Below are 26,871 nucleotides of genomic sequence, written 5' to 3' on the forward strand. Positions count from 1 at the left end.
CTTCTGAGTAAGGCATGGTGCAAGTTTTTTTTTTTTATAAGTGTAAGCACTGACATTTTGGAACATGGAAACCACATAACACTTAATTTCTTTCGTTTCCAAAGCATGCAGCCAGCCACTGAGCAATGCACACTGCATTTGTGCGTATGACCTAAGCGGTACTTCTATGAAGTGTACCTATGCTGCAACAAAACACAGTTCTTTTGTGGCTTCCGTATTCCAAGAACAGGTATCGGTTAGGATAAATAACTGAAAACTACTCTTGGAGGTACTTTCTCGTAACAAGCATAAGCATCGAATAATATTAACTAGGCCAAAAAGCCTTTTCTCTGCAATATCCCTTTGTGCTTTTCAGAGTGCGTGAAATAAGCACACTTGAGAAGGGCCAGACCTCACTGCACGAGAATGCTGCCCTTTCATTAAAAGCACTTAAGAAGCAATTCAAAGTCGTAGGCATCTCCCATTCCGATGAAAACAAATAGGCTATAATGCTGCAAGCATTAACTCAGTCAAAAAGCAATTGCTTTAGATAGCCATAGTCTTCCAGAATATAAATAATTACCCTTATTCTGAAGATAAATGTGGAAACAAGTGAACGGAAGTTCCAGCCTTCGGAAGCAAAAAGAAATTCCACCGCTACTCGAGGGCCTCTACCCAAGGTATCTTTAAATAAGCCACATGTTGCAGTTCAATATACTGCCATGCAAACTGGCAACAAAGTCAGTCCTGTAATGCCTTTATAAAGAAAAGGCATTGCAGGCCTCCTGTGCCTTAGTGCATGCAATTAAAACCATGCTCAAGGTCACACATTAAACACTAAGAAGCTCGTGATTTGCTCCAAGCAGCTGGTATGAATGTACAAGCTGCACAACACTTAATTCCCATCCCACAACAGCTAATTTCTACTTGTATGGTGAACACAGTGCTTGGTTAACCACAGTGATGGCAAGTATTCATTGTGCACTACTAAAGTACACTGGCCACAAAGCACGAGCTTGTTAGGTTTTTTAACGCAATTGCATTTTTGTTAAAATCACTGCAACACTTGCTGCTACTCATGTGTATTCTGCACTCTGGCTGCTGTATTCATATTGCTTACGTGCTTTTCTTTAAACACTTATAAAATCATGACTAACTGCCCTTTAAGAATACCATGCTAAGAATGCACTTAACTTCCTGCAAATCTGGTGTTCAACTAGGAACAGCTTAAAAAAAAGAACAGAGAACACAAAATTTTCAGTTCACAAACCTTTATTTTCATTTTTCCGGCTGTGAGGAAGCTCACAGATACAATCGAACATTTATAATTGCACAATGCCAAACATACAAGAGAGTTGAAAAATAAGCTGCTAACAAAGTACACTGTAAGCATTAACAGAGGTCACATTCATATCAATTACTAGATTATTATGCAACTAAATATTTTGTTCCCTTTTGGCACCTGTAACTTACTTCAGACTGCAAAACACAATATACCCTTGGCCAGAGCTGTACAAGCGTATAAGCACAAACAACTGCACATCTATTCACAATTCCTGTAATGCAGGGTTCAAATAAAACCTTCACGTTGCAAATCCAATATTGCAACCCATCGATTTTATTACATTCTTTCTACACAAATGGCCAGTTACTAACAGTTCATTTGCTCATGCTTTTCTGACATTGGCGGTTGACATTTTTACTAAAGGCCACAAGCAATTACACTTGATGCCCAACTGCTTTGTCCTCTGTTAGGTTTTCTTTTATATGCTTGTCAGCTCCCATGAGCAAACATTTATGCATTTGATATGAACACTTACAGTTCTCTACATAAAACTCGTACATTTGTACGTTCCGTCAGAATGGAATTGTACACATTCCACTGAGCTACTGAAACTCTGCTGTCCAGAGATATATTTACAAGTCACCACTTACATGGGAACATTGGATATTTTGTTTGCAATACTTAACAGTATGACCTGGTGCCCTTTTTCTGGTAAGTGCACCAAAAAAATCTTTTCTTGAGCTGCAATTTTGAACTTTGAAACTGTAACAACACAGTCTGAAATTCATGTAGGCTACAGCAGCCAATTTAGTACCAACAGACAAGTTATGCAGAAAACATGTTTTTTCCAAGCATTTAATTTTATTTACAACCTACCAAATGGCTAACTATCAAAGTCTTCACATATGGGAAGCTGAGAAGGGCTTAGTACATTCAGCGAGTAAATTCTACTAGGTGAAAAATGCGATTATGGCAATAAAATGTATTTTGTACAATGTACATTATCTTACATGAGTATGCCAACATCCGGCAACTGATGTTTTGAACTCCCACTAAAAAATTAAAAGTTCATAGTACTACCAGGGTCATTCAATTGAAGGATCCTGGTACTACTCACATGCAACATGTTCTAGTTTCATTTTGTGTTAGTGCTACATCACACACATGTATGCTTCTATGGTGTCCTTTTAAGCCACTTGCAAGCACATAATTGTAGCCGCAGCCGGAGAATATGTTCCACACAGCCCCACGAATATTACTGCTATCACAGGCCTTGGGATAAAGCGCAATGGCGCAGAAAAACACCTTAGGCAACAGGTTACATAATTTTTTGCAAAAAAAAAAGTTATAAATTGCCATATATGTCGAGTAGACATGCAGAACTGTGTCAGGAATTGAGAAACCTGTTTCAATCTTCGATCCAATGTCATTCAACTGAAGTTAATGCACCAGACCGCACTCAACAATTCCGCAAGTCACATTTAATGCAGGTCACGTTCACCGTGCGACACCGATGTATGCTTTACAGGCTGTTACACATGTGATCTAATAACCCCTCTGGTGGCGGGCAAAGAAACGTCGAAAACACGCGCCACAAATCAAGTAGCGACGGCGCAAGCAAATATTAGCGAGAGAGACAGAAATACCCGAGGCGAGCGCGAGACCCCCCGAGCTACGCCTGGCCGCGAGCGACATACGAGACGGACAGTTGGGAAAGGGCACCATTTTTTGCTTCCCTGCAGGGAGCACAGCTCAGCGCCCGACCGAATGACGCTATGCTATCGCAATCCTTTCCCACACTCGCCAACTGCGTTGCTACGGCAACACGCCGCCTCGCCCTCGAAATCCACCGGAGCGAGCCTTGCGCGTCTACGGTGCCTCGACGTGCGCGCGCTGCACTATGCGCGTCAACCTGCCCATGCAGTCTCTCTCTCGCCGATACCGAGGAGGAAAGCGCTGCCATGGCAACCAGTGCCATCCTCTCTCAAGTTTTCCCGAAGCTCCTTTCTGTCTGCGCGCGCGCGCGTCGTGAAGCAGCGCGGCGCTCTAGGATTTTTTTTTTTTTTTCTTGCCCCGCCCCCGCCCTTTCCTCCCTCGGTTGAAGCTCCATTCGCAAGACAGACCGAATTCCGTGGACGAGCATGACGTGGCTAAGTGCCGCCGCAAAGCGCCACGGACGAGGCGCTGGCGGCGCGATGCGTGCAGTCGTGCTACATCACGCTCATCCGCGGACGGAATGGGCGATCCCTCGTGCCGTGTAGATAAGCAGCATAAGCACCGAGCTAACGCTATCTGAAAGCACATTCTGGCATTTTTCCTCGTCGGTTGGTTATGCGAAAGTACGTGTTGGCATGCTGTTATTGGCTGGCCATGCATGAAGCACTTATTTTGTGATCCCCTCTAATAATAGACAGCTACCAACGAACTACGGGGCTCACAAAATGCAGACACCGCCGCTTAGAGCCTCGCGTTATAGGAGGTAGCACTCTCGCAGAGCCAACATCCAACTGCTACAGCGGCTGCGACTTCTAGGCGCCGTGACCGTGCCAAGTGCAAGACAACTGGAGCGACGCTGTTGAATGCTGCTATTGGCTGGCCATGCATGAAGCACTTATTTTGTGATCCCCTCTAATAATAGACAGCTACCAACTAACTACGGGGCTCACAAAATGCAGACACCACCACTTAGCGCCTCGCGTTATAGGAGGTAGCACTCTCGCAGAGCCAACATCCAACTGCTACAGCGGCTGCGACTTCTAGGCGCCGTAACCGTGCCAAGTGCAAGACAACTGGAGCGACGCTGTTGAACTAGCTATACGAAAACCGCGCCGCTCACGCTAGCTCCGAGTAGCGGTGCATATAAGGCTCGTGTACCTGTGCATACGTCCGCACTATCGCTGCGATACTACTAAGCCAATCGATGGTCAAAGCCTGTTTGAAAAAAGGCGATCAACCTGCATTAACACACATGTTCTGGAGATCCCATCGAAGACGGTGTAACCATGACGCTTCCTGTCCGCGGCGCCAGTTAACTTCAAATCCGCATTTTTTTTTTTTTTTTTTTTAATGCTTGCGCAATGCAAGCAACGCTTGAGCAACCACCACTAAGGAAACGTCCGTATCAGGACGCGTTTCTAGGGTGATGTGCAGCGTTTACTACGCCGGCTTCACCACACAGCTAAGGTGAAAGTTCTTGCAATAGTACGTACAACGCAGTTTCTAGGTGGTCTGCATAAGGTAGGTATCCCACCGACTCGTAAAAACGGTAGTACTGTAGCTGGTCGCCGTCGAGGCCCCATTTCTTCGTCCCGTGAGCGCTAGGCTATGCAAGCCCTGCGGCGTTGTTTCGCCGTTCTATGACGGAACCATGGGAAACTAGATGAAGGGGGGGGGGGGGGGGTCGTGAACGTTGCTTGCAGCCGGGTACCAATAGAGCCTGAAACAAATGCTCTCACAGATAGGGGACCGAACTGTCACGTTAGCAAGCACCCTGAAGGAGGCACGGGCGGCACTTACGATTTATGAATTTGTGTTGCAGCTGCACCATGGCGTAAGTGCAAGAACGAAGTCTGCACAGGAGCTATAAAATCGACCTTGCCTTCACGATTAAACAGCTACCAATTCAAGAGAGAGGCGGATCAGTAATCCATAAGGTCGTATCCATGCGCTAGAGGTGATATTTCAGGCGCAACAAAAGTAAACTTTAACATAATTCTGCGATCAGAGTGGCACGCGGCCTAGAGGAAATCGGGAGGCGCATTGTCTGCATGCAGTGTCATCAGTGTGCTTGCGCATGACCACAACGCGCAGCAGGCAAGCTGCAAAAAGCGCGGCCCTCGGATAAAACGCTATTTCCGGCTTATATCAGCAGCTGACCCCTTTATACTTCCTACATATTTCAAGGTGGCTTGAACCTGAATGTATGCAGACTGCACTACGAGAACCAACAAAACGCTGCTCACGTGCTGGGACAATAGCGCACCAGGTGCCGCGGTAGCTCAGTGGTCAAGGCATTCTGCTACCAAGCACGAGGTCGCAGGTTAGATTCCCAGCGGCCGCTTTCAGATGGGGGCGGAATGCGAGAACGCTTGCAAGCCTCGTTTTAGGCGCACATTAAGAACCCTAGGTAACCAAAATTGGTATTCATCGGGCAGATTATCGTATTCTTTAGCAATGCGCGACCTTTGGACTCCGCAAAGCAGCTGAAGCCACGGTTTTACACCGAGCAATCCCCTAATTGATGCAGATTACAGAAGCGAATGGCCAATAGCGCGCTAGCACAGCTGACCCCTACCGCTTGCATGGGTAGTTATACGTGGCGCCCGGGGTCGGGATGCACACGCCAGACATTGCCGATCAGTTGACAGTGCCGCCCGCCCGGTGTAGACAAGTCGCACAACTTATTCTCAGTGGACGCTGCACACAACGTGCCACCAGTTTCTTAAAGCAGTGCGATGTGAATAAGCGCAATTTTATTTGAAAAAGCATTCAATGGAGAACTGTTTCATTACGCCCTACAGGCGTAAAACAATGAACGTACTGGTAATCAGCAGGCGCGTCACGCGAGCCGCTAGTTTCGTAAAGCGGTGCGATGTGTATAAGTGCTATTTTATTTGAGAAAGCATTCAATGGAGAATTGGTGGCTGGCGAAACCTGGCGCACATAACGTAGGATACAAACCTGAAAGCTGCATGAAAAACTTCGCTGCCCCTTAAGGAATGTGTAAACCGACGCGGGATAAAACCCAACAGGTCTTGCGGTATAGATAACCACCCGCCGTTGTTGCTTAGTGGCTACGGCGTTGCGCTGCGAAGCACGAGGTCGCGGGATCAAATCCCGGCCACGGCGGCCGCATTTCGATGGGGGCGAAATGCAAAAACGGCCGTGTACCATGCAATGGGCGCCCGTTTAAAAACCTGGGTGGTCACAAATTAATCCGGAGTCCCCACTACGGCAGGCCTAAATCAGATCGTGTTTTGTTAATATAACCGTCCTTACAACGAATGACGAGAACCAATCTGAGACCCTTGAAAAGTAAATGATTTACCACTTTCATTTCGTATGACTGCTTCTACAGCGTATAACTGGCGTCAAGAACGCACATCAAGCGCAAATGACGCTAATCTCCGAGCTATATTGAGCCAAGTGGCCAAATCAAGCCGGCGTTCCGAAAGCCACCTCGCCTATGATTAAAGCTATGAATTTTTTAAAGTGAGGGATAAGAAAAGTCTCAGGTATAGCGAAATAATTGCACAGGATTAGTTGAACCATTGCAGTCATGGGTAGATTTTCCTGGGTGGCAAAGCAGAATAGGACGTCAGATGGTTTCAGTTCCGGAATCCTCCCAACCGTTCGTGTCGAAACTCGTCACCCTCCCCCCTCCCAACCGCTGTTCTCCCCTATGTACTTTAAGCAGACGGGGCGTGACGCAAGCCGATGTTGTACGCCTGTGCTGTAAAAGTCTTTCCCGCTGTTCAGCTGAACGGCGATGAAATGTGCTTGCGCATAAGTGCCACATCAATAGCAGCCCATGTACAGGTACAAAGCAACACGCTGTAGAAAACGTGACACGAGAAGCATGTTAACTGTTAATGAACCCATAACCCTACAGGAGCTAACTGAGCGGAGTCACAGCAGAGTACAGACGCGGTCAGGTCGTCTCTCGGCATCGACTCTGCCCAGATCACCCTGGTTTCACTGAGCTTTGAAAATTCAGTACACTTCAGGCACTGCTGCACGGTGGGGGTCGCTCTATTATGATAGCTGTTCTGGTAGACTGATAATTTGCATATAACGTACCACAAACTTGCAAGCTAACACAGGCGTACCGACTGCAGTACTTTTACGAAAGCCGAATCTTTGTAGGCTTTTCGTATAACTTGGGTCAATATACGAGTCTTTGCCGATATTAACAGCGACGGCTCCTTAGAGCTGTTGTGGCACCACATTGTCGGTTTCTGCAGCAACTATCGGCGTACCAGCGATTATCAGTTAATACGTCTTTCAGCCTTAGCGACACACCCATGTCTATTTTGTGCAACGTGCTCAGGGCAGTAAGGCAGTGACGAAAGCGGTGCAGCGCAGAGGCATGTATCCAGATTCGGAGTGGAGCCTGTCCAGAAAGTTTGGCCCGGTCAGACTAACTTTAACTGTATGTACCAGCGAAAATTTTCTGGTTACGTGCCTGGCTGCGCTGGTTCTTGTCATTTCCTTTTAGCTACAGGCACAGGTGCCCAAGTCTGTCCTTGTCGGATGCACCACTTGTTACACGTGGAGCTTGTTGAACTGACAGCCGGTGCCAGTCGGCGCCAGAGTGCTAGCACCAGTGCTGCGGCGTTCAGGATCTGCAATGCAGTCATGCAGTACTGGGTGGAAACTTCGATTATTAATGTTGCTGGAAGACTAGTTAAAACGCGTGGCTCTCCTGGGCGCTGGATAAAGAAGAACGCGTCATTGAGCAGGTTGTTCTACTTCCAGGGCGTCGCTTAACACTTGCCACCACATTCGATGGCCTGAGGATGGGGATATAGTAGCTGAGATGAGAGACTGCTTCCAAAGAAACAGCCCAAAATTCCATCAATGTTCATTTATTGGGCACCAGACAAAAGTACAGTTTTCCTTTTCTCCATTACAGGAATAAAACATGCTGCACACATCAATATCTCACGGGTGAAAGGTTCAGCAAGTTAGTCATGCACTATTTAAGTGCCTGAGACCTACCACCGACTTACGGCGATACTCTAAACAACTGCTGCGGGCAGCTTTTCTCTAAGAGTCACCGTTAAGTCATCCCTTATAAAGTGCGTATGCGCAGACAGCATCGCTACAGTCGATTCCCCGAGAAACTCCAGCTTCCACTTACCTGCAAGTCTTCATAGAAACATGCTTCGGCCTCTCAGATGGGGAATATGGAGTAGCTGCCAAAGCAACAGGGGGCTCCATACAAAAACCCCCCATCGTCTTCGTGCTTCAGAGAGGGAAGGACGGCCGGCTAAGACGAAGGCAGAATCGCTTCTTCAGCCCTGCCATATCGCGCCTAAGCTGGGTCGAGAGCAAGACACCCTAGGCTTCACATTGAAATTCTACGCGCACACCCAACCCCACGAGCCCTGGCACTGAAAGCGTAAGCAAAAAGTGCTCGCACCACACATCAGTAAGAAGTCAGTCCCTCAAGACCCACGCATGCCGTCCCCACCACGATGGCGCCGCAGCCGAGCAACTTGGCGAGCGATGCGTCTTGCGCAGCCCCAAGCAAGTGGCGTGGGTGCGCAGTGTCCTTACTCTTGGCTTGCCAGCTACACATGTTGTCGCCAGCCGACGGGACAGTCCCCGACGGCTTCCGGCCGGCAGGTCCCATTGGCGATCCGCAAAGGATGCTAGCATCACAAAGGGAGACAGGTAAAGAGTAAACGGAGGGGGAAAGAGGGAAGGAACGCAGAGAAACGCACACAGAGGCGCCAGTCCGGCGGGACAGGGGCCATTTCCTCCAGGGTCGGAGAGCGAGCTGGGCCCTCCCTGTCCTGGAAAAATAAGACCCGCGTTTCATAGATGCAAAGGGCAACAAAATCCCAGCTCCCATGGTGAACCACCCATAAACCAAAAGTTCCAGAGAGCAGCCAGTAGTGCAGTCATTACTCAGGAGTAGCAGCCAGTGAGGACAATAGTGTAAGCTGAGGTCCTCACCTAGACAACCTGGACACTTCATCGGAACTGCGGATGCCACCTTGCGGCGACAGCAGAGGAGACAGTGCCTTTAGCAGCTGCAGCGGATCAATGGGAGCCTGAAAATAGACAAAATAAGATGTCCAGTGAGCACAGAAGCACGCATACAAGCGAGGGCACGACACAGCAAAGCACGTGGCAAGTATTACGAATCCAATTAGGCCACGTGACAATTGGGCTTTGCGTTTTACGGGCACGCAGCACTAGTACCGAACTATGCTCGACGATGCGCACAGCGTGCAACAACCTTTGACAGGAACTTTACAGGGTAGTTGTGGAACATTACGGTATGCTTTAAATTTCTATAAGAACTTCCCTCGTCAACAAATCACTTCGGTGAAGCGATAGGTAATAGTTAATGGGGACCTGAACCATTTTATATCGAAATCGAGAAATGGATTTGAAGTTATAATAGACTATTTCAGAAATATGTGGCAGCAAGTAGTACAAGTTGTTCCACAGATGCCTATGATCCCCTTCGCCATGCTCCGGGTCTTTCTTCAATGCCTCACACAGTGAAGGCTACGGCAGAGCGGGGCGTGCCCACAATGCTCCACCTACTGAACGTTACGTTGGCGCGCAGTTCAAATTTGATTATGGTTGCTCACGAAGGCGCCACTACTTCCGATTTTGACGCCTATGATGAGTCAAACTCGGACGGCAAAAATGCAGGCAAGATGACGATTATTGTCGTAGCACAAGATAAGCTCCAAAGGGTGCAAACTTTTTACTCTTAGGAAGTTTGCAAACCTTGTCCCACAATCATTATCTTGCCCGCATTTCCATTCTTTAACAATGCGAGCCTGGTACTTCCACGTCACGAACGGCATGCGCATTATCAGCGTGGCATAACATTCTCAACAGCAAAGTCGCGAGCGCAGCATTTTGAAGAAACGCAAGCAAGGCAGACGATTATTGTTGTGGAACAAAGATACACCCCAAAGGGGCCAATTTTTTAAACAGTATGCACAGCAAATGCAGGGGTCCACAATCTCAACATTCACAGTTGGTCTTATGAAGTGCAGTCATGTCAGCAACTATCATTCGTGCCATAACTACTATTGAACATAAAGCAGACAACGGAGGAGCGGCTATAGCCCACAGAGTAAGCAACCCTTTTAAGGCATGAAATGTCTCAGAAGATAGTGCACGACTGCCTTCGGCACAAGTAGGCACCGCGATCGTGCAGACTTTCCACGGCGTGATTGTGAAAATGAAGGAACATGTCGGTGGCATAAGCACTGGTTAAAAGTAGTTCCAAACAACACAAGAAGCCCCACAAATTCTGTCCGATACGGCTTGCCAAGTTGGGGCGAGCGACTTTGGGGTGGGTTGCATCAACCCGCCTGCAGCTGGGACGAGTCTACTCGCTCGGCTCACTAGACAAAACGCACCTAAACGTGGTCATGTAGAGATGACGACTAAGCTGTGATGGTCAACGAAGCAAGGAGAAACCGGTTTTTATATACCCGCTGTGGCTCCGAGCATCGCTAGCCTTTCTGTTTTGCGTGAAAAGGACGTCGAGCGATAATGCAGATATTCGCTTTGCGATCCACTAGCTTACAGGAGTGCGAGGTATGTACCTCTCATTAGGAAATAACATTGAGTTTGAAAACTCGCCAACGACTCTACCAACCACTCTCTGGTCTACTGATGAATACGCCAGTTTTGGTCTCTACATACGGCCAAACCTCGATATAACGAAGTTGTTCTTACAGCGAAAAACTTCGTTATATCGAGGTTTCATTAATTCAGTAGAACTAAGATGGGGAAATAAAAATAGTTCGTTACATGGCGAAATCGAGGTTTGACATTTTAACGCCAGCCAAATTTTTTTTTTAATTATGGGGTTTTACGTGCCAAAACCAGTTCTGATTATTAGGCACGCCGTAGTGGGGGACTCCGGAAATTTGGACCACCTGGGGTTCTTTAACGTGCACCTAAATCTAAGTACACGGGTGTTTTCGCATTTCGCCCCCATCGAAATGCGGCCGCCGTGGCCAGGATTCGATCCCGCGACCTCGTGCTCAGCAGCCCAACACCATAGCCACTGAGCAACCACGGCGGGTAACTTCGCCAGCCAACAACAGCACCGTAACCCAGCCTACCGAGGGGAGCCACCAGCGACACACATCGTGGGGCCTGTGTGTCCAGCTCTTGGCTTGTTAGAACGTAGGAGCACATGCGCTCCTCTTAACGCACACAGCCATGGACAGATCTCCGCGGGACGCATCAGGCTAAAGCAAACATGGATACAGGCGCGCGTCTGTTATCGCTTCATGTGTTGCGCCATTTTCACGGCCTCTTATCAGTCGACGACGGCATATTTTAGTTGCACACTTGAACTGCTTAAGCACCTCCTATGCAGCGCTAGTTCCCCATTGCCTATTTACGGAATAACGGAACGATAACACGGATGGTAGCAGCAGCGCTGGTGGTGACATCCCATGGCTGCTGTTCGTTCAACCACTAAACCTCACAAGTTATTGTGTTTGGTCGAGAGAGAGAGAGAGAGAGAGAGAAAAGAGACAATAAATTTATGTTAATGCAGACACATCTACACCTGCGGCTAAGTAACACTTCGGTGTGCTCTGGTCGAACTCAGCTCCACAACATGGAGCCACTGGTGCTGTGTTGTCACACGTCGTTTTCTGCCAGGTATCTTTGTGCACAGAATTTCGGAGGGGGGCACGAGCCCAGTGCGACTATACGCTAACACTGTGTTCAGCGTGCCGTTGGCTTGTTCCTATTTTATATAGTTACAAAACCTAAGCGATAGCTCCAACAATGCATGCAAGCACATGCAACACTTAACGCAAGCCGCCGACGACCGAAAGTTGTCACAGTCAGTTTTATAACAGTCTCCTCATGCTCGATTATCTCACCACACCTCTCGTTATAATACGTATTGTGTAGTCTTACTCCATATTCGCATTATTAAATGGGGTTCTTAGTCACAATATTCGGTTAAAACAGAAGAAGCCTAGTAAAAATGGCATCTTGTCGAATTTATCACTAAGGAAATAAATATTCCACATAGTAATCTGCTGCAAAAGTAGACAGTAGATAAACCAAAAATGTAACTGATTACAACTACCGATTACTGCCCTACGACAATAATTGAGGAATTGCTCAAAATTAATCGATCACTTCTGCGTTACTTTCCTCCGACATTTATCAGCGTTGCATAGATACAGTAACAAAGCTGGCCTTGTACTTAAAGTACTTCCTCTTAGAACCTTCACACATAGCTTAATTGCACTAGCAATTGCTTTTCAAAATTTTCGTCGGTCGTCCTTCCTCACTTTGGTTGTGAAAACAGCAGCGACACTGAAAACTCAGTAGAGGACGAAAAAGAGAAAGACAGGGAGGTTAACCAGTTCTGGGGGGTAAAGTGATGTTGTAACATATACGGATGCCGCACACAAGATTGCGGTTACGAAGCATCTGGGTCCTCTATGAAGTGCGGTGCTTCATTGTTACTTGGACTTGGAGAAGACGCTCCCTGCTTGTGCCAATGAAAAGCTGAAAATATCGCCAGTGTCTCATTTCCTGCCATTACCGTATTAAGTGGCCTTCGCTATCGAAACATACCAGCACCGATTCAACGAGGAAACAAATACTGAGCCACCGGGTTTGCCTGTCTGAACATGCGCAATCGCGAGGCTATTGTGTGGCACTATCTGAGGCGTTCTATGACAGGTTTTGCCAAATACAGGTTCTCAAAGCTGCCTTGCTTGTTACAGGTTGTCTCATCAATAAAGTAAGGGGTTGCATGGAATTGGTTACTGAAAAAAGTAATTGAATTACAGTGAGTGTTACCAAATAAGCAAATAATCTTTAAATTACATATTTACATGTAATTAATTACATGTTAGTTCTCTATGGACAAGTCTGCTTCAAAGAACGCTTCATAAGAGCTTGGCAGCGAGCTCAGACCAGCAATTAGTTCTTTCAAAGCCTCACGTGTGATGTCTACAGAGACGAAGGGTAGAAAGTACGAGCCCATAATACTCAACGTCTGTACACCGGGAAGCTCGAGCAAAGGCAGCGTCATTGCTTTTTATGGAGCAGGTAGACGTTTCTGACATAAGCGTGCAAGCATGGCTAGACATTATAGCACGTGTGCACGTCGTGGCATGTCTTGCTTGTGCGCGCAAGAACGGTTAGATTCATTCAAGAGCCGACTAGTCTAGGCTGAAAGGCGGCGTCAAGTGTTTCTTACGAGCTAGAATTTAAGCACTTCATGCACAGGCCAATCAAAGACGTATGGAGCCAAGTGGAAAAGTCTGAAGTGCTAAAATGCTTTTGACAAAGAACGCAACAGACAGAACGATCTAGTAATTCAGACCAGAGTTAGGAACTTTTGGTTCAAGAGTATGGCTGCCAGCACTTACGCACGTGCTGGGCATGAACCTGAAGAGGGATGGGGCTCCAGTCAATCACACCGGAAAGCGAGATGCAGGGATGGGTGAAGTTTGCCGACTGCAAGACAAGTCAGTTTCACCAAGACAAGTCCAAAGCACTTTCGCGGTTCGAGGGGGGGCCGGTGTCGCAGCTGACTGATGCAGCTTCCTTGCTTTAAGGACGACTTAAATCTGGGTAAATTATGGTCAAGATGGCGACGGAATCTAGGGTTGCCTAAGCGAAAGCCAATTCTAAAACGCCGCCCGCCGCTCTTTCAAACCTTCAATGCAGAGCGGAAAAATATTCGATTTACAGCCGATCAGAAGATTGACAGCCAGCTACTGCCGTTGCAAGGGCCGCATTGTCCCACGCTCGTGTCTCTATACTTAACTGAATCTTCCAGAAGCCCTTGAATTCAAAGTGGAAGGAAGCATCAACTGGTCAGCAGTCGAGATAAGCAAGAGACGTTTAGGGTCTTGGCGGAAAAAAAGCAGGGAAGAGATTGACACGGCCTTACCTGTTACAGGCATAGATAGCGTTACAAGGTAGACAGAGAAGCTTTCAGGAAAAAAGCAATTGAAGAGATGTATACAAAAATGCAAGAATGAAAGCATGTATAGCATACCTGAGTAAATCAAGCACGCTAGGCGACTATTTGCACCGCCCCGTTTCAAAAGGGATGCCAATAAATAATCATCTGTTTTCTTCCAAGTTATTGAGGGAGGGGGTGTAATGCGATGGTGAAAACTAGGCATTTGGTGAGAAACATCACGCAGTTTTAAATGTCGTTGGAAGCTCCTTCGGACGTAAGCAAACCTACCTCACTTACACGCAGCTGTGTTTAACCATTGGCAGTAGACGCCCGCGTGTGCAGTCACCCCTAAACTCGCTGGGATAGGAACATTCGGCCCCTAGACAAACCACAGTACCCGCAGCCGTGATCGTTGGTTCCGTGCAATTAATAAAATTTTCAAAAACAGTTTTACACCCATCCACCAATAAAATATAGTACATGTAAACTGTACACAAGACAGCTTTACCTTTTAGTCTTATATGCGATTCCTTATTACCGAACAATTATTAACATTTATGTGCAAAAGTGAAACAAAAAATAAAAAATAAATCATGGATGATTACATGCGAAATTTGAGCGCCGCTCTATATGTGTTTTCATTTCGTGATATATTGCGGCATCGCACCATCACCGCACTGACTGGCAGAGCCACAACACCATATATAGACCGGCCTACACAGCTGCTGCTTCCTGGCAACTGCAGCTTACGCAACCACAATCTTTACTGGGAAACGCTATGCACAGAGGCAAGCTTTCTGGTTCTTTTCTTTCCCTCACATGGCCGCTGCTACCGCTGCGTGGACGTGAGCACCATCTAGTGGTGCTTCAAGGTGCTTTTCCCTCACGCTTCTGCTGAGTCCTCCTCCTCCGCTTTCTTCCTTGCCCTCTATCATTCCCCGCTGCGCTCCGTGTTCACTCTTTCATCCTTCGCTGTGCTTGTTCGCTCAGTTACGCCAAAGCAGGAACGGGCGCCTAAGAGCTGTGCTCTAAAATACGGCGTAATGCCCTTCACGTTTTGATACGGTGGCGCTACACACTGCAGAATATGTTGCTTTCAGCGTTTCGTGCGACATGCAAACGTAAACTGCGAGTTCAAATAAAAGAAAAATGCAATGTAAATGTCAAGGCGCATGCAGGCCTCCTGAACTGATGTTAAGAAATTTAATTATTCTCATGCCATTAGCGGCACTGTGAGCAGATAATGAAAAAGCTAGCAATACGACGCGCCTCCTAGCCAAATAGAGAATCAAAATCATGGTCCACCTATAGTTTGGCAGTAAAAAGCCAAGAAGGTTCTTTAAAAAAATTTGGTGAGGTAGCCCCCGCAGATTGTTACCAGATAATAAGCCAATGCTTGCTCCTACTTCACGCTTGAAAGCGTGCTGAACTTTATGGGGAAGAGTGGCAGTGCAACTGCTTATGCTCTAATTTTCTAGACTTGGAAAATGAAATCTTGTTTCGAGCTAAAATATTGCAATTAGCTGAGCAGCGATTCATGATCTCTCATACAAGTTGCCAAGATGTTCTCAAGTTTTATCCTAAAACTAGTGACATAAATGACACAAACAGAAGCAACTCTACGGCAAAATTGGGCCTGTCAAAGTCAATGGAAGCGAGAGAAAAAAAAAAAAAACGCTGTTCTCCACCACATGTAACTTTACCGATTCCTCTAGTAAGATGGCGGTTACTGGCTTCCCCTTTAGGACATAATCTCCACCTCATATTTTTTTTTAAGTGTTTAATGCTAGGCTCCACCAAGAAGTATCACATGTACATAAGTCACAGGAATGACGTGACTAAAGAGCACGCTACTTTTCTAGCATCCGCACGAGATGGCGCCACTAACATGAATGTTGTAAGCTGGGTTCTACTATGAATTTCTCGCGTGTACTTACATGACTGAAATTACATCACGAAAAGAGCACGCTAGTTTTCTAGCATTACCGCGAGATAGCGCCATCTTTGTCGTTCTCCTAGCTTTGTGCTCTGACGGTCTGCGGTAACGACGTAGTTTCACCACATGGATTCTCTTGGGTGTCGAATTAGCCAATGAGGCCTGGTTTCCGCCGGAGTGTAGTTTAAACGCCCAGCAGCAGTGTAACACGCCGCCTACTGCTTCGCTTGCAATGGCGTAAAATAACTATGCTGCGGCGTTAAGAGCCGCAAAAGGCATTGACGTTGACGGACAAACATGACACTGCGTTGGACCTGCGAGAGACACGCCTGCGGGAATCACAACGCATTCGCGCACACTATTAACTGTGCCTCACACTTGCGCGCAGCTTCACCAGTTTCCGGGACCAAAATGCTCCTGCCCAATAGCAATAGACACTGCAAATTTCTGCGTCTTGCATTTCTTAATGTCAAACAAAGCTGCAACTACAGAGATCAACCAATTCTTTTTTAAAACCGCCTTGTAAATAGCGGCAGTACCTTTGAAGATGTCACCAACACAGCGCTAGAGTGCGTGTGCACGAAGGCTGCTTAGCGATGCACGAAATGCAAACTATCTGATGCTGTGATGCAATCGAGCATTGTGTCACGTTACCGAACTCATTCGCACTGGTGGAAGCACCTTCTGGCGCGCTGCCAAGATATGCGCTTCGGACAGCGCCGACAATCACACGAAACTGAAGAACCGAGAAATAAAATCTGGTTTGAGATTGGGCATCCTGAATGAGGAAGCCGCCCAACTCATAGCAGAAGAAAAAAACTAGGAGGGTGCGTCATGTGACAATCTTGAAGTCATAAAAAATTAGAGAAATGGGATGACGGAAAATAGGCCCTCACGTGAAAGGCAAGCGGTAGATTTAGTCGGCTCGCTTTAGTTGCGTATGCTTCAGGGGGGTTTCGGAATATGCGCACATAGTAGGCGTGGCAAATGCACGCCGAGGTTAGTGAAGGAGTGTGTGAAGCAGGCGAGTCTGTTATGTCGATCAAGTAACGCACCGAACTACCATGCGGCTCGCCGCTTAAGCAGCAGACAGGCAAGGCTATAGTGAACAAAGGCATCGAGTAACTGGCATTGTGCCCAACCGCTTTGTGATAGGGATGAAATGAAAAAACGCCCAAGTCCTGAGCATTGGGGGCACGTTAAAACCCCAGGTGTTCAAAAGCCCGAGTCCCCCACTGCGGCGTGCCTCATAATCAAATCGTGGCTTTGGCATGTAAAGCCCCATAATTCAATTGAATACACATGATCAAGAAATGCAGACCTGCATTGCCTGTCAGATTCTCATATACATCATCGCAAGAGCTTTTCGCCAATAGCCATATTTTGGGAGTGAACTGTAATATCAGCCGTGTTTTAAACACAGCCTCAAACCCTGATCCCGAAGCCTGGTCAGCATAACGCAATTTGTTATGCTTTAAAACCTGCTCAACCAGTACAAACAACTATAGTCGCAAACAAGGTTTGCGACTATAGTTGGACAATACAATATAGGGCATATATTCTTGCGGCCATTTTTATGTCCTCTCTAGAAGACCTGAGCGAGATAAAACAGAAGATTTTAGCTCACATGCCGCGCTCAGAATCTCGCACATGTAAAACAGCCATCATACGCGTGGCCATGCATTGCGAGACGCGAGTGCCGCTCGTTAGTGTGGACTTTATTTTCACATCGTAATATGCATAGAATAAAGCGCAAAAGCCTATAAAGAATATACGAACTGCAACATTAAGCCATAATTCCTACTTAAATCACGCGCTCTATTCTATGACTATAAATCATGGTCATTTCATTTCGATCAGCGTCTCAACACATTCAGTCCCTTTAAACCAGGTGCCAATTTACATTTGTGAGCCGCTCATTATGCTATTAACTTATTCACTTATTCATCCACTGCTATTTTCATAACAGCAGGACAAACTGTCTTCGAAGCAATGAAACTGTCCCATGCTCTCACCTCACCGCTTGCCGAAACTGAGGATGCCTGGGACATGTCCTGCGCCGGTCTTCGCCAGATGGAAACTTCGGCCCAAACCATGGGTCACTATGATCCTCTTATAGGGACAGACAACTGCCCAGAACAAGAATCGAGATAACCCCGCTGGTGGAAATATTGCCTATCGTACTGGTTAAAATGAGCCATGTTTTTCTCATTAAACTTGAATTTATCTTTTTAATTCTTCACTAAAAAGAATTGGCACGGTCTGTACGACAATGCAACCTTGTAGTACCAGCTTTTTATTTTCAAAAGTGGTTGAAAAGGTAATAATGCAGGTGGTTAACCACAGTTGCACTGCACTCACTCCTCTGAAAGCAGAACGTTGGGCGGCTTTCACAATTTGCAAGGCGAGCGATCAGCATCGCTCTCACTTCTCAGCACTGCAGGAGGAGGTACTCTTTTTTTTTAGAGGCTGCTGAGATCAAAAATTCTGCTTACAAAATATCAACGCGCTTTTTGAAGTAACCGTTGCAGGTGTAAACAATACCAAGGGTGAGCTTTTCTATTCCCAGTGGTGGACAGACAATAACCGAACTGCGGGCACTACTTCCATTCTTGGTCGACAGCGCTAACATTGGACTAATCGGGAACAGTGCAAAATTCTTACAATGCGGCAGCAACTGCTCTTTCCTGACGCACAGATATTGTATGCCAGCTTTTATTTTTCATTATTTCACAGCAGCACTTAAGTTCTTGTGGACAACAATGCTCCTAAAGAAAATGCGAATTGATGCGGCAGAAGCGGTAAAGCTGTTGGAAACCGCTAAGCACTCGCAGCTGCCAGTGGGAATAGACATTAACAGCAGTTACGAGGCTACTACGTGGACCGCATATTCAGCGCACGTGGGCGTCTCTAGGCACTCGCGCGTCCATATCGCATAGGACCAATGACCACGCTGTTACTGTGGCCGAAACACGTACTATGGTGCTTAGCAGTTTTAGTCGATAAAATAATTGCACATATTTCGGCCAGAACGGTATTCTGGTTGCACCAACATCCTAGCGATGAAAAATATGAAGATGCGTTACACGTGGTTGCGCTTGGTCGCTCACAGCTGCTGCTATGTCAATCTCATGCCTAACCGCAAGTGCAGAGAAATATTGCAGCGCAAATGTGCAAGAAGCAACACAAGTTTTAATTCAACAGAGCAGTGACACGAAAATTGTGTATTCAGCTTTTTCTTTTTCCCCCTTTAAGGTAGCTGTCGGATCCACAATTACGGTACGAAGCTTCAGTTCTCCGAGTGTGCCACAACAAATAATTCTCGCATTTTTAGACGACCATTTTAGAAGGCCATACAATGTCATGACTGTCAGTAAAGTATTCCAGTTAGCCCTTCCGATTGTTCACTTTTTCTTGTATACTTAGGGGGACATGCTTTTCCCTCTTTACCATCAAGTAATGAGTATTCGGCGCTTGGCAGCATGGTGATAGTGTGTGGTACTCAAGAGACCGTCACAACAGGTTTTGATGACTTGATGACGTGTGCCGCACTTGGCGCACGATATGAACTGGTCGCATTAAAATGTAATTATTTGTTGCGCTCTCGGGGAATTGAGGTCATACAGCGTAATCGTTGGGTTGGCTATCCAATAAAAATGAGACAAATCTTCGTCACTGCTTCTTTAAATAGAGCGAAACTCGCACGAAACAGCGCGTCAGTGACGTCACAATATGACGTTTCACGTAGTCATGATGCTACGGTGCGAGCGCTTTATTGAAGCGTAATTCATCATTTCAGTTCTTTTGCCGCAAGAATACGACACTGGAACGGCAGCTACGAAGTGAGACTGCTTGGCTTCCCACATATGTAGAAGCTTGGCATAAACCGTAGTGAGGGCGGTTTCGGGGGGCAGAGTGGTAGTGTGCGTCTGGGCTCCTCAGTGAAGTTGCTGAACCCATTCCGAGATGTCTTGGATGTTTGTGGGAGCTGATATTTGGTAGCTGTTAATAATAATAATAATATAAAAAAAACGCCTGCAAAGCAGAGCAATCCACCATAACTTGCCCTCATATAAGCCTTAAGTATGTGTAACAGTTGTGTAACAGCAGTCTCGTGAAGGTGGCCAGCACGGAATCCCGAGGATGTATTTCAAAATGATTCATTTCCTTTCCTTGACCTTTGTCATTGAGCTGCTCGAAGCCATGCCCTCATTAATAGCTGTCCTTTGATAATCTAAACAAACGCCTTGTCATCTCAGCACCCACTGTCAGAGATATTTGAACAGTTTATTATGACAAGCGGAGAAGAAGTCCTTTGTCACTACCAACGAAAGCAACAGATACACCATGTTGATCACCCTTAACCTCTTGTGTTTAACGACGCGTTATGCATGGTCTCCTCTAGTTTCTGCTAAATAAACTCCCGTAAGAGCGGCGCTGCCGCATTTCATACAAATTACTTTCCTTCGATTCTATTATCCATAACGGTGAGTGGCTGAATCCGGCATTAACGGCAGCGTCCGAACCAGTGGCCATGAAGCGAAAATATAAGGACAGAGTACCCTTACAAAATCTGGGCCAACAGCCGGATTTTTTTTTAAACAATTCTTTTTACCCACAGCCCTGCATCATCTTGCTGCCGTTACTACTGGAATCAGCCACTCGACGCGATGCATAATATATAATGGAAGGAAATCGCTATAAGGACATGCTTTTTTTCTTCACAGCAAAAACACTGCACAGAATGCAAAATTATTGAAATACTTTGACGGGAAGGAGGGGAGGTGCGCAGTCAGCTGCACACACCGTCACTTCCCCCAAGAGAAAATGTGCAAATCAGTCATTGCAGCCGCGCGGCAGACAGTATCTTCGAGGCAGCATGAGCATCTAGTGTGGACCGTGCATGTTCCGGGCACCAAAAGTAATTTTTATGTAAATTTGTTTCCAGTACGTTTACACTAAAAATGTAGCGGACAATTTATTGTCCAATTTCTAAAAAAAAGTTTCAAAGTTAGGGATATCACTTTATACGAACGACACCAGGAGGCAAATATTGTAAGAATTCTTGTCCGATTCTATTCACCTGCACTTGTTTCATCGAGTGGCTGATCCCAGAGATATCGGAGACTCGCCTATGTGCAAACCAGTCCCGAAGGACAGAAAGAATGGAAAAAACTTGCTACAAAATGCGGCACCAAAGTTCAACGGCTATGCACGGACACCTAACTTCTTAGGAACTCAATAAACATATCTTATGCACGATGGAGACTGTGAAAGCAGGCCGAAACAATTTGCGATAGATATTCTCGAGTTACACCTCCTTCAGCTCTTTCAAGCGAATTGGCTATGTTTCACGGCTTGTCTGTGCCCGCAGCATATATAAATTGCATACTTTCTGCTCACAAATTCTCAATATTGTGGCTTTCAACGTCTATGGACATAAGCGAACTGAACCCTTTCCCATCGCCTGGTTTGCTAGCTTATTGTTTAAGATAACATGGCAAGCATGAGGAGAGGTGCACTCCCACACCAGGTACAGTACAAGTATTCTTGCCCATGCACAGGGCTGCTGCACTCGGCCCGTCATGCCATGTCTGTATTCTGGTCAGCTATGTCATATTTTTAAGCGTGGATACATCGGGTTCTGGCAAGTTTCTGTAATCCGGCTTTCAGCTTTCCCAAAATAATAATGCTCTCGACGCAAGGCTATGTACGTCAACGCTACTGCTGGCAGTGTTGCTTGATGTCAATCTGACTGGCCCCCAAAACAAGCATCGGTACTAATGAAAGCAGACATGCTCTAGCGGTGGTGTTGGTACAGGGATCAGGGTTGTTCAATATATCCATTCACTAACTCGCTCAAGAATCTACATCAATACAGTACCAGCATGACTTTTATAGGTCCTTGAATGTGTGAAGACCACTAAGTAACGAGATATGAATGCCTTTGAAGTGAAATGGGCCAACCGTCCACAAGTGCTCCACACTACATGCGAAGGATGCCATACTTTACAGGGAAGGCGAAGAGCGTTCGCTAAACGCCGGTGGATGGATCTTCATAGCTGGCGCACGGTAAAACCAGCACGTCAATGTGCACTCTGCAACAGTTCTTGTTGGAAGATGGATTCTAACTTTGCGTTTACCTATGTCTTGAATGACTGCAGAGCTTGGCTGAGGCCGGCCGCTACCTGTAGTCACGCTTACATGTCATGAAAATGACCAAAGAGCGCCGGTTGAACCCAGATATTAAAAAAGGCGGAAAACGGGAATAAATGCCATTAGCAAAACTCCCAAATTCGCCCAACAAAAGGTCCCACGCATATTCAAGAAACCTGCATTGAAGAGCAGTGAGGTTGAGATGCGCGGCAAGGTCTACCAGTGACTAATGGCGATATAAGCTGAAAACAACAATAAAGTGTGCTGATAATTGTATGCAAAAGAGGCAGGAAGCTAATGAGGCAAAGCCAGACTGTTGGAAATAGTATCTGTTCACGAGGTTGTGAATTTGCCCAGTTGCAGAGCAAGCAAGCCAATTACTTGTAACTGCTACTGGTTTGAACATCTCTTGCTGCGGAAAGCACTGCTCTTAGCAGTGCAGCCAGTGGTCACATTGATGTTTCTGGCCGAGTTGAGACGCACCAAGGTACAGCAACATGCCTCGACGCATTGATGCACATGCGCTGATCACAGAGCCGCCACGCAAAAGGCTAGTGCCAAGACATGACGTGCTTCCTCTGCCTAGAGAGCACATTCTTTCTCGAAATCCCAACCACCTATAGGAACGCAAGCGCTATCACTTTTTTGGGATCGAAAGTTGAATGACTCCTCTGACTTGGTAGTGCCCACACAGCTTGGAATTATGTTTTATCACAAGGCGTAATACAGTTGCTTCTGCTTTTATCAATGAACATTCTTCTTTGACCACTGCCGACTATTATATTAGCACCCCTGTAGGCTTCGGAAAGCTCCACAAGGTGCTTATCGGGACCACGCAGTCCATCTCGGGACGCGCCCTTGTTGTGACCAGTCTTTGGGACACACTGCGACAAAAGGCTGATCTGTGCAATAACTAGCATGTTTTTATCCACTACCCTTAGTGGGGTACATTACAGCTCCACACTATCTGCATTCAAGACGCGTGCACTACACGTTTGTGATGGCGTTTGCCGTAGTTAATAATAATAATCTTTTTTTTAAGCAGCAGATAGAAAAAAGAATGCTCACTACAGCTTTGCATACAGAAATATGACCATGGGCCACCCATCGCAGCTTCGTGTTTGATCAGTTCTTGGCGTTCGAATACTAAAACCAGAACAGAGCCTCTCCTCTTCTGCGTCAGTACCGAGATTATCTATCCAGTGTGGTCTGCTGTTATCTGCAAGACATTAATCAGACGCTGATGCTAAAGGCATTGCAGGCTATAGACCTGTGCGGCTAAGAATGAAGTGCTCCCATTCCCGAGTTATGCATATACGAAACACGGTGGACCGAGTGTACCTACGAAGTAACAGATATGAGCTCATGCGATCAGCAAAAAGGTACCAACAAGGCTTTAACATTGTCAGAAGGATTCCATTTCGTGTTCCAGTCAGTTAACCACTTCCGATGTGGGGATGCGCGACTCATGCGTCCCCTGATGTTTTCCCCGCGTGGCGTTACGGCGGCAGCGTATTACGAGAGATGGCGCTAGTATTGCACTGCTAACGCCACCTAACGGTGGGGTTGCTTGGGCGCAAAAGGAAGAAGGCATTTCCTCTTCAAGTTGGGGTCGGTGAGCGATGCGGATGTCCTGCGCGTGCGCCGATCCGCGCACGCGGCAACAGAATAGTTGCCGCAAAAGCAGTAATACACGGCAAAGTTTGATAAAATGGCACAGGAAAACGCAGCACTTTCTCATACCGTGTGTGCCATGACGACTGTCAGATTATTATAAACAGGGGAATTGACATCAAAACATTTTGCTCACCAAGCCTCATAGAAGTGATGGAGTTAGGAAATTTGCACGATAATGGTCAATGCGAATTAAATCATTTACTAATTAAAATTGATCGCTTTAGGAATCATGCTGTAAATGCATAAGTAAAGTCAGCATATACTGAAATCCAACTTTTGCTAAAGCTTTGCGCCTAGACCCAGTTTCAATACAGGCTACATACAGCGGAAAAACTTGAAACAGCTATGCATTTCACTGCAGACTTTGAATATTGATTTCTAGAACTCCGTGCATGACAGTTTCTAGCAAGTGGTCACGCTTTGAGTACTGGCCGACTTGAATTACAAAATGATCTCTAAAGATAAATTATCATGTTTCGTTAGAAATCGGACTGGCAATTATCTCGCACATCCTGACGTCAGCCGCTATGAATTATAAATATGCAACATGGTATACAAAACAGTCGAATCAATAACAATAATAATAATAATAATAATAATAATAATAACGCATCGCCATAACCGGCCAGAACTGCGCTTCAAACGATGGAAGATGGTTATGAAGTTGTGGCTGGTGCAAAATGTGACCGAAGCAGACGCTCTGCACACGACCCAAATTTACATGCAACTCCAGCACCGGTGGCAGACGGTGCCTACAGTACGCCCTCGCGCTGACACGGTACTGCTTGCGGACAGCTCTCTGTGGCCACATAGACAAAGCCACTTAACTGAAGCACATGTTCGAGAGTGCTACTGTATACTACCAATTTTAATGGCCACATTACATGGAACAAAACCCGCAAATTGTACTCTATTGTAGAATTCTACTGTGGTGCTTGTGTTATGCCGAAATCCCAAGAAAAACAACCTGCACACTCGGACGAGAGCCACATGAAAGCCACCTGGATATGCTTCACTGTGATTTTTGCTGTCGTGCTCGAGTTGTGCAACGTGTGAATTATGCTCGCAACGAATGCTGCAACGGGCTTAGTATCATCTCGCCTCGGCCACACAGTTGGAGTCAAAATGTTACGACCACGACACGATCTTGAGCGTCCCCCGCCTTGTCTATTCTTGCATCTTGACCACTACCATACAAAATGTATACTTAAAACTTTGCAACAGCACTGCAGGCGACAACACCAAAATTGAAAGCGACATCAAACTTGTCCAGACTCATGGTACTGAAAGGCAGGCACGCAAACGCACACAAGTAGTGGCCAAGACTAACACCTTGCAGTACCATGAATGCCGGCCAACTTGCTCAAGGTCCGGCATACTTGAGACTATGGCATGCTGAAAAGCATGTTGAACATTGCTGGCAGGTTGTCCGTAAGCGTAACCTTAACGACAGCGCATCACGTGACGATGTGACCTAGAAGGTCTGAGGTCCCATTACAGTGGAATCTCGTTTATACTATTTTCATGAGAACTGGAAAATAAAGTGCATCATCCGAAAATCGCATCATCAACTAATTCATATTATCGGGAAAATATATTAAAAAAGAACTTATCCTAAAAAACGTATTACGCAGAATCGTATCAACGTGGTTCGACTGTATTACTATCCAAAATCACACCCTGCTGCTACCCTCTCAAATAAGTATTCTGAATGTGCAATATACGTCTGTTACTGCACACCTGCAATGCATAATTCGTGACTTCTCTTTTTCTTGTATCTATCGCACCTGCGTGCGAGTTTCGCAGCTGCAAGTACGCCCAAAAATAGCATATCAGCTATACTTTTGGCTAGGTCCACAGTCTCACTTGGTCAGTCTATTTTCCTTCAAAACATTCCGAGACAGCTTCACCCTCTTTCTAATAGATTAACTCACTAAAGTAAAGAAGATGTGTTTCAACCAGCACTTCTCATGTCACGGTCACCAACACTGCATGTGGAAAGTGCGTGCAAGTGGCCCTGCAATGCATAATTCGTGACTTTTCTTTTTTCTTGCATCGCATGAATACAGTTGCTTCTGCTTTTTTATCAATGAATGTTGGCCTTCGTGCTTTGTTGCCCGCAGGAGCGTTGCGACATTACGAACAATAAGCGTTTTATTTGCTGATAAATTTTATGCAGCACCAGCGGTAGCGCACATTTTCACAGTGGCGATTTAACACATAAAAAACAGAAGTCACTGCGTGTTGTGGAAAGTTGACTCCAATGTTTTCACAAGCACTGTGTAGTCTTTGAGCTTAAGTTTACCAAAGCCAGGACATACACCAAAAAAGAAACTAGAGGGCAACTGCTAAGTCACATTTTACCTTGGGCGCTGTTTGCCATTAACGAACTTAAGACTTGGCCACGATAGTAGCTTAGTCCAAGTGTCAGCAATTCGCTGCTGCAAATGGTAGCATCTAGCAACATCACTAGTGAGAGCGAAATGCAAAAACCCACTAAAATTTCAGCTAAATAGAACTCAGTTTTCTTTTCGGTGCCAAGGTCAGAGATGGCGCAAAAGTGATAGCATGTGTTCAGGTGCCTTTTAAGCACGTCGCAATTTTCAAACTTCGGGCCATTACTAACACTGTTTCTAAAGCACTCCCCACAATCGGTGTTAGTTTCCCGATAACACAGGAATGATAGTTATGCCATGAACATCTGTGTCGGAAGGTTTAGCAACAACGGCCCCTTTAAACGGCAATGCTTATAAAAAAAAGTCTTACATATGCGGCTTTCCCAAAGAGGCACACATTCATATGCACAAGCTCACACCTCTCGCGAGAAGGGGAAGACACATAGGCAACAGAGACAACAGTTAACCGCAAGAATATTTAAAACATGCTCGACTGTTAATGAAACCGCATACTGAAGAGGCCGGCAACTAATTTTAACGACTCGCCCACCCGCCCTACTTTTCAAAGCACAACGGAAAGTTAGTAATTTAATTAGCAGTTGCTATAAAAAATGCGCAGATAAAACTGCGGCTGCAGTGACAACTGGTATACGGCCCATTACAGGACTTGAATGCTAGCCAAGAATGCAGTCCTGGCAGCAGAATGTTTACTCTAATGATGCCATCGCGACCTTACATAAACCGCCTTTCAAAGGTTAGGATGCAGTAGAAACTCCCCGCG

The 26,871-nt window shown here is 46.2% G+C and overlaps 1 protein-coding gene across 2 annotated transcripts in view; it reads right to left on the reverse strand.

Annotated features, from left to right (window-relative positions):
• The window catches only part of LOC119436611 (serine/threonine-protein phosphatase 1 regulatory subunit 10-like), a 55,381-nt gene that overhangs the window by 10,820 nt on the left and 17,690 nt on the right, over positions 1-26,871 (reverse strand). Inside the window, exons 3-4 of one of the 2 annotated variants that reach the window (XM_049659027.1) lie at positions 13,384-13,471; positions 8,948-9,045 (exon numbers count right to left, since the gene is read on the reverse strand). In XM_049659027.1, coding sequence (XP_049514984.1) covers positions 8,948-9,045; positions 13,384-13,398 — 113 coding nt within the window. In that variant the 5' untranslated portion in view covers positions 13,399-13,471. The remainder of the gene's footprint in view (positions 1-8,947; positions 9,046-13,383; positions 13,472-26,871) is intronic. The other variant, XM_037703516.2, reaches the window with a different exon arrangement.

This window comes from Dermacentor silvarum, chromosome 1 (assembly GCF_013339745.2).
Source record: "Dermacentor silvarum isolate Dsil-2018 chromosome 1, BIME_Dsil_1.4, whole genome shotgun sequence".
NCBI lineage: Eukaryota > Metazoa > Arthropoda > Arachnida > Ixodida > Ixodidae > Dermacentor > Dermacentor silvarum.